Genomic DNA, 20,887 nt, shown 5'->3' with positions numbered 1-20,887 from the left:
AGGGTCCAATCTAGGGGTGCACACCAAAAAAATTTCAGGTGATCTGGATCTAGCCCAGTTAAGAGAATCCTGAATTTATCAGGCCATTATTCCCTATGGGGAAAACTATCCAGCAAGGGTAGGGGGGGCAGGGGCAGTCATTTTTCAAGCAAATTCCACCAAATTTACAGGGAATCTATTCCTGTCTGTCCACTAAAGACCCCCTCCCCAAGTTTCAGGAAGATTGGGCCCTGGAGTCCAATTCTATGGGCCTCTGAACAAGCTCCCCCCAGCCACTCTCCATTGTTTCCTATAAGAAAAATACTTCTAAAGCAAAGGGAAACCTTAAGCAGAGGCACCCCCTGACCAAAAGCCAGTCCCCGATGCAAGTCCCACTCACTATGCAAGTTGAACCAACAAAGCCCAATAGAACCAAAGTGAAGCAAGGGAACCAATATCAACCCAGAAAATCCTCTCATATGGAAGCACCCTGTCAATTTGATTAGGCTGAGGGAGAAAGTGACTAGCCGAAGGTCACCAAAGCAAGCTTTATGGTAAAGTGTGGGTTCAAACTCCCATCTTTCAGATCCTAGCTTAATTATTACATTCAAGTATTTTGGATCACATGCATGGACTTTTGTAAAACAAACTGTGCAGAAATAGAAATAAATGCAATTGTAACAGTTGCACAATTTGATTAAAGACTTTATTTCCAAAATGATTAAAATAGGTATAATGGCTCTTTTACAAAAAGAACTGTTTTTAAAACATTCCAGAGATGCCAGACGGACTTCCAGAGGGATAGCTAAATAAAGAAATACTTGCTTTCATTACAGATGGGTGCAGTTTGGCTTAGTCATAATTTTGTTACCAGACATTTGGTTTAAATAGCTCAATGATAAATAATAAAACCATTTTCTTTCAGTTCTCTTTTATTTTTGAAGAAACCACGCAGACTTGTGCAATATCATCATACTCATATGTCCTCTTCAAAAAGGTGTCTGTTAGTCTCAGGCCAGAGATACTCTAAAACAGAAAGAAAAGGATTGAAAAGGATTTTACACAGGCAGGAGAAACTAGGTTTCTGAATTGGAATAATAGCTACATTTCATCAGCTCACACATAATGCCAAGTAACAGTTCACCATTACATGAACAAGCCGCTAGGTTTACATACTCCTTTCCTTCCTGTTGAGAAGCAAACCAATACATCCATATGTGCAATCTAAGGTTTGCTATTGGCCTTCCAAACCAGAATTGCAAATACAGGAAACTGCAAATCATAGATCATTGGTTTTGACCCCAAAGAAAAGGTATCTCCCTACCACCACCATCTTCAGTAGGAAGAGAAGGAAGTTGGAGCATGTGAGATTGAGGTTTGAATGCAATGGACATACTGTACAATAAAAATGGGTTCTGGTATTGCTTTGTGGTTTTTTTACTCTGTTAAAGAAGTCTTACCTGTAGCCCTTGCACTGATGATAGCAGTGTAAGTGTCAAGTGGAGGGATGAAATGGGGTGTAGTTTGCCAAGCTGTCTTCCTGATACACCACACCAGTGAATGGAATTAGTGTTGCACATCTCCAAAACCAGATCCATGGTCCTTTCACTGCTAGAAAGAAAAATAAAGAATTAATATACATCTCAGTTTTTCTAAAGCCCAGTAGCACTACCATCAATTGCACCTTTCCTCTAAGGAATACCAAGTAGTATACAGAGGGGTTTATCCTATTTTCCTCTTCCTAAAGCTAATGAGTTACGTGGCCAAGAGGACATTTGAACCCAGCCATCCCATCCAGCAGCAGCCACAATGGCTCTCAGCAGAAATCTAGTACTTGAAAATCTTGCCTCTGCTAATGAATACTGCATTAATAACAAAGCAAGTTTCATGACTGCTTATTGGTAATTAGAAACTATGATTTATGTAAGAAGATTCCTGGGCCCCTTTGCTCTGAATGAGCCACAAGGGATGGATCTGGATTTCACTAAAATCTCAAAATGAGAATTGGTCTTCTCCCTAACCCCTCTTCTAGCCTGCTATTGGAATCTTAGGCACATTTCTCATTGCCACTACAAATGGGGTTTGTTAAGTACAACATCCAACTAGTGTCAAGCATTCACCCATACACAGAGCTAACAGAAGGTATTTACCAAGTATTGCTCTCTTACCTACAACTTTAGTCACTTCACTTATAGCATTATTGCTCCCTAATCTGGGGCAGAACTGATGAGGAACAATATATCAGCCTAGGACAGGACATATGTATACTCAACCAATACAGATGAGCATCTATTTCTCACTGCTCAAGTGGTTGATACAGATGCACACTTCTATCCAGGATCTCTAATTGTGTGCAATAATTTTCAAGTAGAGCTGGATACAGCCTGTGATTCTACTCAGGATTAATACACATTTCCTCTAACCCTGCAACGTAAGTACATTTCCACAATTCAGATGTGTTCTCAGATCACCTCAGTAACAGAAAATGTTGATTGTTTAACATTTCCACTAGTTTGCCCAATAAAATATTTCAATCTACACTTAAAATATTTCGGCAGTAGTTGGAAATGTTCAGCAAAAATCTGGATATAGTAGTATTTTATTCCTTAGTTGGGGAAAAACTGAATTTGAAGTTTTTCTGCTCAACTATATTCTTCCTTGGATAGGAAGTTCTGAGCAAACTTCAAAAAATGCTGTAGTCAAGATAAGGAAAAAACCCACTTTATTACCTGCAGTTTGTTATTTTACATGTAATATCAAAAGGCTCTTCCAGGTTTACTGTGTCTGGTATGGTCTCCAATGAAAGCCTCACATCCCCATAACCTGGGGCCTAAGAAAAAATTAAAAGTCTATCAGAAGCATGAATAGTAGGCATAATGCAACATATTGAGGAATGGGTGAACTGTGTAAAGAAATTCTCAACTGCAGACTTCCTGTTTGGGATCCATGGAGGTCTAACGCAGCTCCACTTGCGGAGCTGACCGGACTGCCGTTTTAACCGGCCGGCGGGGTGAAAATAGCCCGCGGCCGACTGCTCTCAGGCGGGGAGCAGGCAAAGAACGCTCAAGACCCTAGGGTGAGCTAGATCTCGGACGAGGGGGGGCTCTACACAACGGGTCCCCTCCCGATCCTTGAGGTCCCACCTTGCGACGGGTCGGCTATAATCTCTGCGGCAGTTTTGGGGCCAATTCGGCTGGCATAAGACCTACATACCCAAGCATCGATTGGGGGAAGAAGCTGAGAGGAGAACTTAAAATCGAAACAGCGATTACAACCCGAGAAAAGTGAAGAGAAGGTAAAGATCATTATCTTCTGAGACGGGACAGATTGATAAAAACAGAGAGGAAAAAAAGTAGATTTTTAAACTGCAACAGACTAGTGAAAAGGAGGGGAAGACTCGGCAGGAATTGAATTTAAAAAGAGACTAAGTTTAAAGAAGTTATTAAAGAAATCGGACTATTGTTTTGAATACCTGTGGCTTTGGAGCTGTGAGAAAAAGACACCATCGCGAGATCTGCTGTGGGAAGACGGGAGACAGGAAGTGCGTAATAACAATAGAGTGGCTGGAGAGAAGCGGCCCTTGCTGGAGGGCAGGAAGTAGGGAATCGCCATTTTTGAAAGGGGAAGGGTCGCGGCTTCAGCGGAAGAGGAAGTAGGCCATCTTGGATTACAAAATCATAGAGAAACCATAGAGAAAAGACGCCCGACATTTTGGACTCTTTAAAATTTAATTTCTATAAGAAGACCGGGACATTTAAAATAGAAAAACGTTAAATTTTACGCCACGGAGTTAAGGAAGAGAGCGGATTCGTGGGAGCGAGCTAAAGCAAGCCCCACGATGTCAAAAAAAGAGTGGCAACCGGCAATAGAAAACCTGGATAAAAACCTGGATAAAAAACTTTTAGATATGATTAAAGAACTTAAGGACACGAAATTGGAGCTGATAAAAGAGGTTAAAGAGGTTACACAGACAGTAAAATCGGAGCTGTCAGAAGTGAAAAAAGGTATGGAAACAATACGAAGTGAATTACAAGGCACGCAGCTGAGAGTTAAAACAGTAGAAGACGCGATGGAGAATTTAGCAGACACGCAACAAACAGAGATGAGATTGGTGAAGGGGAGAATGTCAGTTGCAGAAACTAAACATATGGAGAAGCAGCTACGTTTTCGTGGCTTGCCAGAAGTGGAAGGAAAGTCAGCGCAAGAACAGATGACTGAGGTGTTGGCTGAGTACCTGGGGAAGGAGGAGGAGGAAGCTGTGGCTATCCTAGATGTGGCATACCGTGTGAATTCGAGAATAGCAACCCAGAGGAAACTACCAAGAGATGTGATTGTGCAGTTTACAACACGAAATATGAAAGAGAGGATCGTGACAAAACAGTTTCAAGATCCATTGGAGATTGATGGCAAGACGATTATTATAATGAAGGAACTGCCCAGATCAGTGTTACTGGACCGGAAAAAATATAAAGTGCTAATTCAGATTTTGAAGGACATGAAAATCAGGTACAGATGGGAGTTACCGGAAGGAGTGTCCTTTGAGTTTGGAGGGGCCAAAAAACGCATCAGATCTGAGCGAGAGATGGAGCGATTTATTAAGGACAATGAAAAAGACTTACCAACAAGATCATGAGTATGGAGTGTAAAGTATTATCTTGGAATGTAAATGGACTAAACTCACCGAATAAGAGGAAAAATACTTTTCACTGGCTACTAAAACAAAAATGTGACATTGTTTGTTTGCAAGAGACCCATATCAGAAAGCAGGATGTAAAATATTTAAAATCTGGAAAATTGGGCAAAGAATATGTAGCGGCCTCCAACAAGAAAAAAAGAGGAGTGGTGTTGTACGTAAAAGAGGAGCTACAGCCAAAATTTGTTATGAGAGATGTGGAAGCTAGATTTGTAGCAGTGGAATGTATTTGGAATTTAAAGAGAGTGTTGGTAGTCGGACTTTATGCACCTAACGGTGCAAAAGAAAGCTTCTTTGAGGATTTAAGGAAGCATTTAGACGATCTTGCATATGACCAGATAATTCTTGCTGGAGACTTCAATGGAGTGACAGACTTGGAACTAGACAAAAAGACTACAACGGCACAAAAGAAAAGAGGACTATTACCAAAGCTTTTTTTTGAGTTGATTCAACAAGAGACTCTTGAAGATGTATGGAGGAGAGAATATCCTAAAAGCAGACAGTTTACTTTTTATTCTGCAAGGCATTCTACATTATCAAGAATTGATATGATCTGGGCCTCAAAAGACTTAGCATTATGGACTAAGGAGGTAGAAATAATGCCTATGGTAGGCTCAGATCACAACCCAATTATGTGGAAATTTGGAAAAAAGAGAAAAAGGAAAGCATGGAGAATAAATGAGGACTTGTTACAGGAAAGAGAGAATATGGAAATACTGAGAAGAGAGACAAAGTTTTTTATACAATACAACGTGAATAAAGAAGTACCAACCAATAAAGTTTGGGATGCTTACAAGGCGGTTGTAAGGGGCATACTAATGGACTTAAATGGTAGAGCAAGAAAGAAGAAAGAGGAGAAAAGACAAGAGATTGAGGAGAAAATAAAAGCCAAAGAAATACAGCTAAAAAAGAGACCAGGGAAAAAGAAGGTATACCAGGAAATTAAAATACTTCAAGAACAGCTAACAGCAATGAGCAATAAAGAATTGGAGTGGAATCTCAAAAGACTGAATCAAAAAGCGTTTGAGGGTGCTAATAAACCTGGGAAGTACCTGGCATGGCAATTGAAGAAGAAAAGGGAAAAGAAGATAATAAATAAAATTTGCGAAGATAACAAAACGTATTTGGAGCAGGCTACCATTAGTAGAGCCTTTTATAAATTTTACGCTAAGCTGTATAATAAAAAAGAAGTAAACAAAGAATCAATAGCGTCATATTTGGAGAAAACCAAACTTCCAGAAATCTCGGAAGCTTGGAGAAATAAGTTGAATAGTGAAGTAACTGACGAGGAAATAAGTAAGGCAATACAATCTGCAAATCTAGGAAAGGCGCCAGGGCCAGATGGACTTACAGCTAAATTCTATAAGACAATGGCTAATGAACTGGCACCATTCCTAAAAGAGGTGATGAATGGGGTTTTAAGGGATCAAAGGATTCCAGAAACTTGGAGTGAAGCGAATATATCATTGATCCCAAAAGAGGGCCAAGACCTGACTAATGTGAAAAATTATAGACCTATATCGCTACTCAACAATGATTATAAAATTTTTGCGAAGATATTGGCGGAGAGATTGAAGGGGTGGCTCTCGGAAGTCATAGAGGAGGAACAAGCAGGCTTTTTGCCAGACAGACAAATAAGAGACAACTTAAGGACAGTGATCAATGTTATTGAATATTATGACAAGCGTTGTGACAAAGAGGTTGGTTTCTTCTTTGTTGACGCTGAAAAAGCGTTTGACAATTTAAACTGGGACTTTATGTTTGCCACTATGGAAAAGCTACAATTGGGAGAAAGATTCATCAGAGCAATTAAGGAAATTTATAGAGACCAGACTGCAGCAATCGTGGTGAATGATGAATTGACCAAGAAATTGACGATAAGTAAAGGAACAAGACAAGGTTGCCCGTTATCTCCATTGTTGTTCATTTTAGTATTGGAGATTCTGATGATACAAATACGTCAAGATGATGAAATTCGTGGAATAAAAATAAAGGACTATTCATACAAGGTCAGAGCATTTGCGGATGACATAATGTTAATTGTAGAGGACCCATTGGAGAACATGCCAAGAGTGATAGATAAGATCAAGGAGTTTGGAGACTTGGCAGGTTTCTTCATTAACAAAAAGAAGTCAAAGATATTATGCAAAAATATGACTAAGCAGAAACAACAATTGTTAATGGAAACAACGGATTGTGAAGTAACAAGTAAAGTGAAATATTTGGGAGTCGAATTAACTGCAAAGAACATAGATCTATTCAAAAACAATTATGAAAAACTATGGACTCAGATAGAGAGAGACTTGATTAAATGGAATAGATTGAATTTGTCATGGTTGGGCAGGATTGCAGCAGTTAAGATGAATGTGTTACCAAGAGTAATGTTTTTGCTACAGACAATACCAATCATCAGAGACTCCAAACAATTTGAAAAATGGCAGAGGAAAATATCAGATTTTGTTTGGGCAGGCAAGAAGCCTCGAGTGAAAGTAAAAGTTTTACAAGATGCAAAGGAAAGAGGCGGAATGCAACTGCCCAATCTGAGACTTTATCATGATGCAATCTGCCTAGTTTGGTTGAAAGAATGGATGACATTAAAGAACAAGAAACTATTAGCCCTAGAGGGATATAAAAAAATATTTGGATGGCACGCATATTTATGGCATGACAAAGTAAAGGTCAACTCGATGTTCCTGCATCACTTTGTTCGGAGAAGTTTATACATAATCTGGAAGAAGTACAGAATTTATCTACAAGAAGGAACCCCTTTGTGGGTGGTTCCATATGAGGTGATAGACCCGAGAGCTGTTGATAATGAACAACAATGTTTAACGTATAAAGAAATAACTAAAACTGAAGCATCCAAACTTAGAATAAAGACACAAGAGGAACTATCACCTAACTACGATTGGTTCCAGTATAGACAGATCAGAGACTTATATAATTCGGACTCTGTAAAGGGAGGTATACGAATAGAGAATTCGGAACTAGAGCAGACCCTTCTTAAAGAAGATAAGAAAAGAATATCCAAGGAATACCAAGTACTGTTGAAGTGGTATACCGAGGATGAGATAGTTAAAACACAAATGGTGAAATGGGCTATAAACTTTAATAAAGAAATAACAATGGAGGCATGGGAATACTTGTGGAAAACTACAATGAAGACAACGACATGTATTAATATCAAAGAGAACATTTACAAAATGATCTATCGTTGGTACATGACACCAAAGAAGATTGCGCTAGGGAATTTGAATACTTCTAATAAATGCTGGAAATGTAAGAAGCATGAGGGCTCCCTCTATCATATGTGGTGGTCGTGTGAGGTAGCCAGGCAGTACTGGGGGGAAATAATAAGAGAAATGAGTGAAATTTTACAATTTCAAATTAATAAGAACCCAGAACTCCTGCTACTGAACTTGGGAATGGAGGGAATTCCAGCCCAACACAGGACGTTGATATTTTATATGACAGCAGCAGCTAGACTTTTGTATGCGCAAAAATGGAAAGTACAAGAAGTGCCAACTATTGAAGATTGGACTTACAAATTGCTGTATATGGCTGAAATGGACAAGATGACAAGAAAACTGAGAGATCTGGACTCAGGGCAGTTCAACACAGACTGGGAGAAGCTGAAACAATACCTGGAGAAGAAATGGGAGGTGGGAGGAAAACTGTGGCAGTTTGAGAACTACTGAAGTATTGAAGTAGAGGGGGGAGACTTTACCGGGGGGAGAAGAGATAAATGTGAATTAATAAGCAGTCAGATTAATAGATTGACATATATATAGATATATATAGGTTAACAAACAGAACATAGAGAAAATAATTAATTATAAGGACTAAATATAAGGAGCGATTAACTAACAATATTTTCTTTTTTTTCGGACAAGTTTTGTACCAAACTGAATGTCTGAAGACATAGATGGGTCAAATTGATTGACTACGTGAGGAGAGATATATAGAACTATTATAAAAAGATAGAATGAGTAATATATATAGAGAATAAGTCAAATTGTTTGATATAAACGAATGTATGATCTATATGGTTTATGATATATAGAAACACCTGAAATTGAAAAATTGGGATAAATTGTTTATCTAAGATGGAAACAAAGGCTTACAGTTTGGGCATATAATGTTAAAAATAGTTAAGGATGTACTGCTTAGAATAATGGAGAATATATATTTGTTTTAGATAGAGGAAGCTAATAAAAGTAAGGGAAAGGGGACAAAGGGTTGGAAAGCTGTTGGAAGTCAACAAAAAAGGGGGGGAAAGGGAGGGGGTTAGAGATGAAAAAATTGGGGAAAATTGAATGTAAATGTGGAAATAATGGATTCTAACCCAATAAAAATTTTTCAAAAAAAAAAAAGAAATTCTCAACTGCAGAAGCAATATTCTGGTATCAAATTTAGGTTAAAGTACCTGGAATCCTTCCTTGGGCTTTTATCAATACCCTCAAGATTTTTTTTACAGTGAGAAAGACTAAACTTGCAATAACATGAGTAAATAATTCAGAAGTTATGTTGTAGTTTGGTGTAGTGGTTAAGAGCACAGGACTCTAATTTGGAGAACTGGGTTTGATTCCTCACTCCTCCACTTGAAGCCAGCTGGGTGACCTTGGGTCAGGCACAGCTTCTAGGAGCTCTCTCAGCCCCACCCACCTCACAGGGTGTTTGTTGTGGAGATGATAATAACATGCTTTGTAAACCGCTCTGAGTGGGTGTTAAGTCACCCTGAAGGGCGGTGTATAAATTGAATGTTGCTGTTATTGTTATTACAAACAAGCCCAATTAAAATGAGAGTGATTATGGTAACAGTACAAGCTGCTCACAGCTCCTATTTACTTCAATGGGACCTTTTGCATCAGATATACCGAATGGATTAACATTCCAAGGTGGCAGACAAACATGAATAGAGCACTTTTAACAAGCAGGTTATACAACAGCTGAAAACAAACAGAATTTAAGAGCAGTGTAGCTGGATCAGACCAAGGTCCATCTAAAGTCAGGGCTGCCTTCTTTTCCCACACCACCCGCCACCTCCATCATCCAATATTTACAGAGTATTTCCTTTGTACAAGAAGATTCTATTTCACTGTCATGGTTAGCAGAGGTTGACAGACCTTTCCTCTATAAATGTATGTACTCCTCTTTCTTTTTTTTGGTCTCCTATCCTAGGGACATAACTAGATTAAATGGTAACGAATCTCATGTTAATAATATATGTGAAGAAAGGCATGTCTTCTCTAGCTCCTGATTCTCATCATCTTTTAAGGAGTGAATATATAAAGAAATTCTATTTTACGTATCTGTTAAGGCATAACATTTAGTACTTATCAGTTAACTCCTTGCAGGAGAAGAATCACACATGCACATAGCTGTTTAATAGGTCAACAAATGTTTAGTGAAAGAGGCTCCTGAAAAATAACAGATTCTCTATTAATGAACTTAGCAGGCAAGCTCTTTATTTCCCCCTTCCATTCACTAAATGAAATTCTGTTTTAGTCTCCAGTTACCATGAAAGAATATTCCCAAACACTCACCATTCGTTGGAGCTGGCTAGTTTGCAACCTTCCTCTTTCCCCCAAATTTGTCTTCCAGACGATGTCTAACTTTCCAACTACTGTTACCCCTTTAATGACTCCTGCTTTCTCTGCAAATTCCTGCTTTGGTTTTAGGCAGTATAAATACTGACGCGTGTCCATAGGTTGTAAATATGTCCTTGTTCCAAATGTGGACATACTAGAAGAGAAGAAACATTTAGCTTAAGCCTAGTATTTATATTTTGAGCTTCTTGATGATAGCAACTAATAGCAGATCTGTTTTGGTGTGGGGTTTTATTGAGGAATAAAAACAACCTTCCTGTAGAAATGGCAAGCTGACAAGGACACAGGGTTTCTAACTACAGGTTGAGAAATTTCTGGAGATTTTAAGGGCTATAGCACCATAAAGTCCACCCTCCATAGCAGCCATTTTCTCCAGGGGAATTGATCTCTGCATCCTTGAGATCAGTTGTAATTCCAGGAGATCTGCAGCCACTACCTGAAGGTTGGCAACCCTATGAGGACAAAAAAGTAAAGCAGAAGGAATAGCAAAAATACCTTTCTAGTTTTTAAGGGACCTGGAACATTTTTGCAGAGACAAAATGGACTTAGAAAACCTGTTTTGCTAAAATTTTTATCCTAACTGATTACATTGGATTGGGTTCTAATCAACAAGTTTTTTGATGCCAAAGGATGATGGTAGATAAAGAATTCTTTAAAATGAAACAGAGTTTAAAACAAGTGAAAGTTGTGTCCCTCATATGCGAACACCTACTGTTACAGCAAGGGTTTTTCAGGATCAAGCACACCCTATGGGTTCTGCAGCAGGAGGGTGAGAAGGTGAATTGTTGCGTCACTAACACAGATAAGAGGCTGAACCCTTAACAAAACAGCTATGGGAGGTTTGCCTGCCTACAGATCTCCCCATCCATTGTAAGTGGAGAGGATAAGTCCACACATGGAAAATATTGCTTGTCACAAGATATCTTTTCTACTAAAGCCAGCATTGGCTCGGTATACTTTGCAGCAGCTCATGCCTTCTCATCAATTTATAGAGACAAGACCACCCAAGGGCTCAGGTGGTGGAAGGGCATTGTGGCACATGCCAGCAAACTATTCAAAACACTTTTGCATTTTTATACTCACTAAAACCTGTATTCTGGAATATATTAGAAATCTGTTCAGTTAGTAAAAGCAGTGTGACACAGACCTATACTCTGAACCTATAATCCAGAAGACCATAAACACAGTGTACTTACATAAGAATAACTTCACCAGTACAGTTTAGGTGGTAGCCATGTTGGTTTGCAGTCAAAGAGTAAGATCTGGGTCCAATAGCACCTTAAAGATGAACTAGATTTCCAAGGTATGACCTTTTGAGAGTTTTTGACTCAAAGACTCTCAGAAGCTCATTCCTTGGACATTTAGCTGGTCTTTAAGGTGCTATTGGACCCAGATCTTACTCTTCACCAGCAGTTTCCATTTTCTACAGGGTAAAACCAGAATAGCATTGGCAAGGTTTAAAGGCCCTTACCTTTCCCCATTTTGGCTGACAGCATTTAATTCTGCAACATTGTACATAATAGAAGGTTCTAAGGAAACCTTCTCCATAAACATGGGAGAGGTTGTGATATTTTGAATCTGAGCTTCCAGAAAGACTTCATCAGTCTGAAAAACCAGAGAAAGCTCTTAAATAAGAATAATCCAGATGGAAGAAAGCAGCAGCATATTAAAGGTCTGTAAAACATTAGCCACAAATGTAGTTAGTTCATGCCTGCAAATCAAAATAACAGTCATTAAATGTGAGGAAAAAAGTGTTAGTCAATTGGTATAGTACTGAACAATGGATGTGGGATAAATTCACTATAGTCACCCCCCCCCCTTTTAAAAGAAAATAGGCATCTGTGTGGTCTTAGCAGGACTTGCCTAAAGAATTCAAAAGGCTTGGGTCAACTCAGTTTTACTGAAGGAAACTGAAATATACATTAGAGAGGGATGAAATGACTGCAATGCACAATACAGACATGCCATGCTCGATTAAATGATGCATCAGGCTGCATACAAAGTTACAGGAACATCAATAGGAAGCTTATTAACATGTCAACCGTTACAAGAGCCCAGATGCATGCCAGGAGCACCATCTTGAGTTTGGCTAGGCACCATTGCAGTATCCCCATCAAACTTCCTCATATTAAGACCGCACAGTAGCACAACAGATCTTAATGTTCTACTACAACATTATTGGCCAGGATCCTGCTACTCCATGCAAGGAACACTTCATTTTCTTCATTCTTCTCTGGTTTTGCAGCTCATTCCAACTCTTGGGAAGATTATTCCCAAGGTGTCAATAATGCACAAAGGAACAGGATTGGAGGGGGCTGAAAAGAACAAGGAGGTGAAATCCCTTCAACTTGTTCTTTCACAAGCACAGTTCTACTGAGAAAGGCATCCATTTCATCCCCTTGCCCCTCTCCTCACTTCACTCCCCAATGCTCACAGCTGTTCCTTTGCATGGATCCTGTAACCCCAGCAATGATCTGGGAGTCAAAAAGAGCTGCAGAAAAAGAAAGGGACACAGGAAAATTCTGTGGGCCTTCCGCAAATGGATGATAGGATATTGCACATTATTTCTAATTCCAAAAGCTAATATCGAGAATGAGTGAACCCCACTTTGATTGCTAAACAACTGTTGATGGGAAATAGTTATTTTCTTCACTGAGAGAATACAATATAGAAGATAACTCTGTGGAATCACGTTAATATTGTGTGCACATCTCAGCATTTCCTACTTTTTATCTAGTTGTTTCTCAAAACAAAAACATGAAGATAGGGAGGGCCATAAATACAGAACTTCGGTCTAGCATGTACCTTCCTAAAACTAATTGACAGGAATTAATGTGGATTTTACCTTGAAAAACTCATATTAACCATCACATGATGGCCACGGCAACTTAATCCCCTCCCCAATAAATCATATATTACATGTTGATTCCATATACCAGAATGCAGACGCTGATGTGCTCCTGCAAATGCTAGTGAAATGATCATGGGCACGGCCTTTGATGAGGAAATACTGCCATACGACCTCCATGGCACAGATGCCCTCTGATGGCTTTAAAGCCTCTGCAGGATTTCAGTCCTACAAAGTGTAACAAGGTATCTAGAAGTTCAAAGCTAATTTCAAAACCTGCTGACTTTCAAAGAGATGGCAACAGGAGGAAATCAAGGGAGCTGCTTGATCAAGAGCGCTAACATCACGTCTAATGACGAGCCTGCAGAGTTCCATCTTAAAGCACTGCTGGCACGAAGAAATCTTGTTTTCTGTAAGTGAGTAATACGAGATAGCCACCCTACCTACTTTCCACAGGAGGGAAATAAAAAAAAGGGAGTTGGAATTTCATGTTGAGTAGTGATAACCAAGTGTAGAATAAATTCAAGCCTATCACATTCCATGTTGAGGGGAGGACCTTCAAAGATAATGGAGACAGACACACTCATGCAAGACACCAATGAAAATAAATTCCAGTTATCTTGCTTAAGAGAACCCAGCAATTACTACATATTTTCCCAGCACTAGTAGGGATTGCAAATTTTGAACAATTCTAAAAGAATATCCCACAAATCCATTGCTTATGTCTGTTTGCTAATTTCACGTCAGAATGTTTTAAAATAGCAACTGGCAACAGATGTTTAGCAACAGGTAAGCTGTAGAGAACAAAACCAAGAGGCATACTGAAAAAGCAAAGCAGCTTGTAACACCGCAAGAATTGATTGATTTCAATAATCTGATCAGACCAGAGTGCTTCCTAACCGATTTGCTCAGTAATTATGCCACGCGCAATAAGATTTGAACTGAAATCACACTGCAGTTATTAACTTTGGAATCTTTTATTGCCACATGCATTCAAGAGTTTGAAAGCAGAGTTCTAGTAAGCATGAAAAGGAAAATGTGACACACGTGCTCTCTCCTCCTATCCAGAGACTTCTAAACACAACAGATGACACAAGTGATTTTATATGAAACAAACTCAAGTGGAAGGCTGTCTGCATTCCATATCCAGGCAATCCATATTGTGCAACCTGCATTAATTATGTAAATTTCTTCTGCAATGTTTAGTATTTTGCATAATTCAGGGTTTGTCAGTCATTGGGTGAGACAAGGAGCTATGCAGATCCCTGAAGCCTCATTCCCAAGCACTGGAAATATTACCCAGTAATCTGTCAGGCTTCTGAGGTACCTACGGCATTACTCAGACTTGTCTGAGCCTGTCTTTGCACCTCAGGAAGAATTTGTTTCTTTAAAAAACAAATTTGTTTCTTTAAACAAAACAATTAAAGCTGAGATTCTCAGAAAGCTGAATTCTGTGCTCTAGTATTATGCGCTTTTCTGGAATCCTGACACACACGTGGCATGATATTCCTCTAGGAATATCATTTGGACCTGTATGTTCAAATGGAGACAAGGAATTTATTTGTTGTTCACTTAATAAATTATTAAGCTCAGCACAAAGGTCTCAATTAACTTCGCTAAACAATGGATACCAAGGAGAGAGCCAATATAAGTGAATAGTTGTTTCCTCCTTCCCCCAATACTTTTTCAAAGAAAAAAACCACACACGCACACACACACACACATATTATGCATGGATACAGTAAACATTGCTTTTCCATTGTTTTAAAAAAATGTTAGTAACAAGCAGAGTCACAAACAGAAGACAAGCATACATATTTATAAATAATAAATAAAATTACCACAGAACTGAGGTCACTCTAATGGGAAAATAAAAAGAAAACATTAGAGAAATTAGGGTTAAATGTTAAAGAAAAAGGAGGACAACTAATTTCAAATAAAATGCATTTCTTTTGCATTTTTTTGCAAATTCTAAACAAGACAGCATTAGTAAGAGGAATGTAAACCAGCAATGGAAAAAAACTAAAAGAGGACTATTAATAAGAAATCTTATTTTCTAAATAAGACTTGTGTCAGCAAATGGTACAATGATGAAATAAATTACATATAACAGTTATTACGCCATGTACACGTTGGTAAATACAGCATGCTTGCAGGAGAAGCTCTGTTATCAGGTTGAAGACTTCCAGATGGAGGAATTTTTAAATTTAAATTTTGCCCATATTATTTAAAGGGGAAAGTCAATTAAAAAAAACATGTGCAGCATGAACTCACATTTTTAAAAACCTGCAAACAAATTACATAAATGTAGTAAGCATCATTAGAAGACCACAACTGTTACATGCACCTTCCAACCAGTTGTACATATTCTAAATGCTAATTCATGCCTTAAAATGAGATAGGCTTGATTTACGAGACAAAATGCATATGGGACTCTCATCTTATTACTGAACCACCTGCCTTTGGGGTATTGTCCCAAAGCAAATTATTACACAACTGGTCATCAGCACAAATGCTGAAGCGTCCCTCTGCCTGAAGAAAACTAGCATAAGACAAAGAGGACAAGGTCAGCATATGCCCCTACTATTTAAGCTTATAGGATTTTTTTAAATGTGTGGAAGCATTTGAAAAAAGCCACCCACCATCTGCAGCATGAAGTGGTACAGTACACTCTACCATCTAATTCTGCTGCACGTGCAGTAGGATCAGGCCTGAAGCATGAACTTCAGGAAAGGAAATCAAACATATGAGATGAGACAACAGATGCTGCTGTGAAGGTTTCCCCAAACCCTTCTACCAAACACACTGGCAGGCACCTGTCCTCAGCCCTAAAAAATACAACCTAAGGAATGTTTCTTTATGACTGGTTCCAAAGCAACAACAACGGACCTCTGAATTTCATTAAAGGAAAACTGCATTTGTTGTCACTACATCCTTCCAGGCAACACTACAAGCCAAAAATGAAATCCTCACCCCAGTTTGCCCCTTTTTCCTTACCAGACCCTGGATGAGGGACATAACATGTTACTGCAGAATACTTTGTGAAAAGACTTACAGAACTAAGAGTCAGGTGACAGAAGATTACCAACTTTGGGGGGGGGGACTTTTGGATACCATGGGTTGAATCCAGCAGCAAAATTTCGAGAAGGAGCAAAAACTTGGTACAGTTTGTTGACAAGGCTCTCCAACATCACAAGGCACTGCAGGGATGAGGGTGAAGTAAAACTGCCTCCTTCCCCTTTAGAAGCTTATGTCAACAGAGGAGGAGGGAGACGCAGCACTCCAGACCATAAGGCATTTGCTTTGTGAGGCTCTTCTGATCCTCACAAAAGAATTTGGGAACAAACAGCAGACTGCTTGGTGAAAGCTTGGAAAAATCTTATCTGTCAACTTCTGCAAGCTTTCCTGCTGGATCCAAGCACATAGTTTGGTGTAGTGGTTAAGAGCGGCAGGACTCTAATCTGGAGAGCCGGAGTTAATTCCTCACTCCTCTGCTTGAAGCCAGCTGGGTGATCTTAGGTCAGTCACAGCTCTCTCAGCCCCACCCACCTCACAGGGTGATTGTTGTGAGGATAATAACATATTTTGTAAACCGCTCTGAGTGGATGTTAAGTAAAGTTGTCCTTAAAGGCAGTATATAAATTGAATGTTGTTATTATTATTATTATAGTTGTCGCTGGAAAAAAAATCACATAAATCATTTTGTAAAAAGAAACATTACTATCTCAACTGCCATTATCTACCGGCACTGTGGTTACCCTTGGATACTTGTGTTAATGACTTTAATGTGAGTACCAACTGAACTGAGTTTAAAGTATTAATTACACACTTGAGAAAAAACTCATCATTTTTAGATAAACATGAATCTAATATGCTCGATAAGAAAGACCATTGAAGTAGACAGGGAACCTTTTTAAGAAGGGACCAAATCTAAGTGTATACAACCACACCTGTCCAGGAAGGCTGTGGAAAAGTCAAATGGATAGGCAGAAAGTGGAAGTAGCAAGGGACAGACATCCCTCATCGGTTTTCCTCACTTCCCCGCCAAGATTTTGTTATCATCAGTGCTACAGTAGCCAAGCAATCTTTTTATAAATGTTCTATGTTGCATCTGAGTCCCTCATAATCCTCAGAGGTTTGAGACACAGCATATCAAAAAGAGTGAATTATAACTAGAGTCAGTATACTTGCTCTTTCTCCAAATTTATTTTAAAGAACACAATTATTTTCCCATTACTCTTTTCAGTCTACTCTCTCACCAATACACACCCAACTAATAGAAATACAGTTTCAAGATTGGTAACATCTGTCAAATAATTCCAAAAGGCAGAGACACTACTATAATTAATCTACACAACTGGACATTTAAAAAATGTTTTGCTAGGCAACAAAGGAGGTGCTTATTTGTCTATATAAACAGAGCAGATAATGAAACAAGGCTTTTCCTCTCTCTTGTGGGGCCACAAAAAATAAGACAGGAGATTACAAAGCCTAAAAATCGCCTTTAATTTTCCATTCCTAAAGTATCCATGAAGCCACCTTTTATCTAGTTAAGCCATTAGTATATCAAGTGACTAGCAGTCACTCTCCAGAATCACAGATGAAATCTTTCACATCACCTACCATCAATCTTTTTTATCTGGAGATGCTGGGGATTGAACCTGGGACCTTTTCCCCACAAAGCAAATGCTCTACCACTGAGGCACAAGTCTTCCACTACTATATTTTTACGAAGAAGCCATGCATCCACCTCAAACTATTGCATACAAAACCCTAAGCACAACATTCAACACTTACCTCAGCATTGTAGAATTTAGTTTTCACATCTAGGGGTTTGAGAACCTGTTTGAAAAAAGAATAAATGCTAGAGGGAGATTTCTCAAAATTCTCCATAACTGCCGAGTACCACTTCTGTACCCTAAGGTATGAACTGGAAGCCAGCTGAGCAAATGCAACTCGCATTCACAGATGAGAAAAGTTTACTCCCGCTCAAGAGCCCAACCCTACTCAGTCTGCTGCTTCCAGTCTGTGGCCACATTCATGTTAGCATTTTGCTTTAAGACAAGAGTATTTCACAGCAATATGTCAAATGCTTTTACCACAAAATAGGTACTCTTACTTTAGAAGAAGATTGCTGTGTGTATAGTTCATCAGACTCCTTAAAATAATAACACATTTTAGAGCTAACGCTTTTTGTTTGCATGGTTGTGCCAAGAAATACAAACATATGCCTTTGAAAAAAAGCTTCCTTCCTCTGGTTTCCACTATTAGAAACAAGCCAATCAGTACAAGATCAGCTGCATGCAATTTCCTATCAATTGATGGCTGTACTCACCAATTGGAAGACAACTGCTACACCTGCCCCAAGGAGTATTGAGCGCAGCCTTAAAGTAGCACATCACTTAAGCATAGGCAATATTACAAGCAACAAATGGATTAGGATAAAATGTTTACATTTGCATAAGAGTTTCTGGCCTGGGAGCAAGTCAAAGGACCCAGACGGAGTGTGAAGAACTTGCATTTGACTAACTCTAATTGTAAATTCTGTTTCTGGGTGCAAGTTATGATGAAGATTTTTGAACACTTCCTCTAAGGAGCTCAGGGCAGCATATATGGTTTCCCCCACTTCCATTTTATCCTCATTACACCTCTTTGTGGCAGAAAGAAAATGACTGACCCAAGGAGACCTTCATGGTAGAGTGGAAATTTGAAGATGGATTTCCCCATATTAGAACAACACCAGCTCTCAAGTAGGGCTAAATGTCTTCAGAAATGCAATCAAAAGTTTGAGTCATTGCCATTGACTTCAGTAACATTATCTCACCCATAAATAAGTTTAGGTTGCCTAGCCTGTTTTTAAAAACTTACCTCTACTTCACTTAGCGTAACTTGCAATTTCCTTTTTTCCTTGGCTGAACATTGGTGCCTTCACCACTTCATAAAGGGCAGAAATCTGGCTGACACAGTGCCCCCTCCCCCATCATGACAAATTCATGCCAAAAAGTCCACCTGTGAAGTTCTTATCTACTGGCTCTTAAAGGCACAGGCACCCTGCTAGAAAAGAAAGTGGCAATTCTAATTCTCCATTACTCTGGAGACACAACATTCCCTTACTCATAGAACCTCACTCTTCGGATGGCTTTTTATCACTCTTAAGATTTGTGTCCCTCAAACAGTATATCAAAGTTTTATTCAATTTCGAAAAGCTTTAAATTATTCAATCTGATTATATATATAGGTGCAGATCTAGACCCAGATAGGGGTCAGCTAAAAGCTGTGTTGCTACTGGCTGTCTTGTTACTTGAAGCTTCCTCAGTGCTCTGCTCAAACTTGCAGCCTCTTCTGATTTGTCTGGCTATGTCATCCCCTGCAAATCCTCAGCTGAGGAACAGGCCAGGCAGAAGCAGCAGCTAGAAACATAGAGATGGGGAAAGCAGAAGTTGCTGGGACTATCAGTGGCAACGCAGTACTCGAAGTCAAGTCAGGATCTGCACAGACGCCATTCTTGCCATATGTAAACCCAATGGGTTGGCTTCTACCACCTGTCAGAACTAAGGGCAGACTCTTTTTCTGCCATTAGGAGCTTTCTTCTTGCATAAGGCTCCACCCTGAGCTGACCCAAGTCAATCCTGTATCTTGAAAAGAGATTTCATTCATTTTAGATTAGGATACACAGCCACTAGCATCTGTTCCATTCGCAAATCACTTACTCTGGAGGTGTCTTAAGTACCTTAATAATCCTCCCATAAATTGTTCCACAAGTATATTGAGTGTGCCTTTGAACTGGTGACTGAAGTTACTTAAATATTCGGAGCACAGCATTCAAACTATATTCAATTAAGGTTCCTTGCAATCCAGAGACATTGCCCTCTCTCAAAAAGGAGAGGAGCTAAACAATTTCCCCCTGTAATCTGAGCACTTTTCTCAGAGTCTCAAAAGGCCAAGAACTATCTGTTAGGATTCGTCACAAGTGACCGGTAATTTGGCAGCCATTTTTATGAGCTTAAATTAATTAAACCAACTCTTGTGATTGCATTATTGTGGAGGGGTATGTGTGTGGTCTTACGCTTAAGAAAAACCCTTTCAAGGAACCTACTATGTGCCTATACTACAAGTTAGTCAAACTGTATTGTGCTTACAATGCATTTGCTATGCATCATTCACTCCATCCTGTGCTTCACTTCAGTATTGAAGGAAAGTAAACTACAGAAAAAGATCTCAAAGTTATAAAAAGTTATAAGCATCTCAGCAAAACTGGGAGGAAGAGAAGGAGAAGTGTATTGATTACTTGCAGTACTACCTGAATTGTTGCCATGTCAATACCTGGAATTTGAAGAACTTTCTGAAGTACATCTTCTCACCTGTCTGCGTGGTGTAACTCACGGCACACACTAAGCTGAAAAAGACAAGCAGTTCAATGGGTCTTAGCTACTTCTCAGTCTTGCATATATTCGTGGGAAGTAAGATGCAGTAACAAATGCAACGTGCAATGATATCTTTTAGATTGGTAAATCTAAATGCAATTGCTCATATTTCTACAAGGGGGGGGAAGAAAAATTTATAAATTGGAAGTATGTATTAGATTGTCTTACATGTGTGTTCCTATTTCTTTCACTTCATGGTGAATGACATCATCAATGCAACAGTCTGGTTTGAGTTCTGCCACTGCAGCAGTGGAGGCTGAAAGATTTAAACGCTGCGAACTTGTCTGTAAGTCAGCCTTCGCGTTGAGAACATAGGCAAAGAATAAGAACAGCA

At 39.1% G+C, this 20,887-nt stretch overlaps 1 protein-coding gene across 4 annotated transcripts in view; it reads right to left on the bottom strand.

The window, feature by feature from the left end:
* Positions 1-668: 668 nt before the first annotated feature.
* TRAPPC13 (trafficking protein particle complex subunit 13) overlaps positions 669-20,887 on the bottom strand; it is a 31,851-nt gene continuing 11,632 nt past the window's right edge. Inside the window, exons 5-13 of one of the 4 annotated variants that reach the window (XM_054987509.1) lie at positions 20,722-20,849; positions 20,453-20,525; positions 17,927-17,971; positions 14,971-14,988; positions 11,753-11,886; positions 10,219-10,417; positions 2,709-2,809; positions 1,440-1,587; positions 669-1,005 (exon numbers count right to left, since the gene is read on the bottom strand). In XM_054987509.1, coding sequence (XP_054843484.1) covers positions 901-1,005; positions 1,440-1,587; positions 2,709-2,809; positions 10,219-10,417; positions 11,753-11,886; positions 14,971-14,988; positions 17,927-17,971; positions 20,453-20,525; positions 20,722-20,849 — 951 coding nt within the window. In that variant the 3' untranslated portion in view covers positions 669-900. Of the gene's footprint in view, positions 1,006-1,439; positions 1,591-2,708; positions 2,810-10,218; positions 10,418-11,752; positions 11,887-14,970; positions 14,989-17,926; positions 17,972-20,452; positions 20,526-20,721; positions 20,850-20,887 lie in introns of all 4 variants that reach the window. The other 3 variants (XM_054987508.1, XM_054987511.1, XM_054987510.1) reach the window with 3 other exon arrangements.

This window comes from Eublepharis macularius, chromosome 8, assembly GCF_028583425.1.
Source record: "Eublepharis macularius isolate TG4126 chromosome 8, MPM_Emac_v1.0, whole genome shotgun sequence".
Lineage (NCBI taxonomy): Eukaryota > Metazoa > Chordata > Lepidosauria > Squamata > Eublepharidae > Eublepharis > Eublepharis macularius.
Note: the sequence above shows the minus strand (reverse complement) of the source record. Positions and strands in the feature narration are given on the sequence as shown.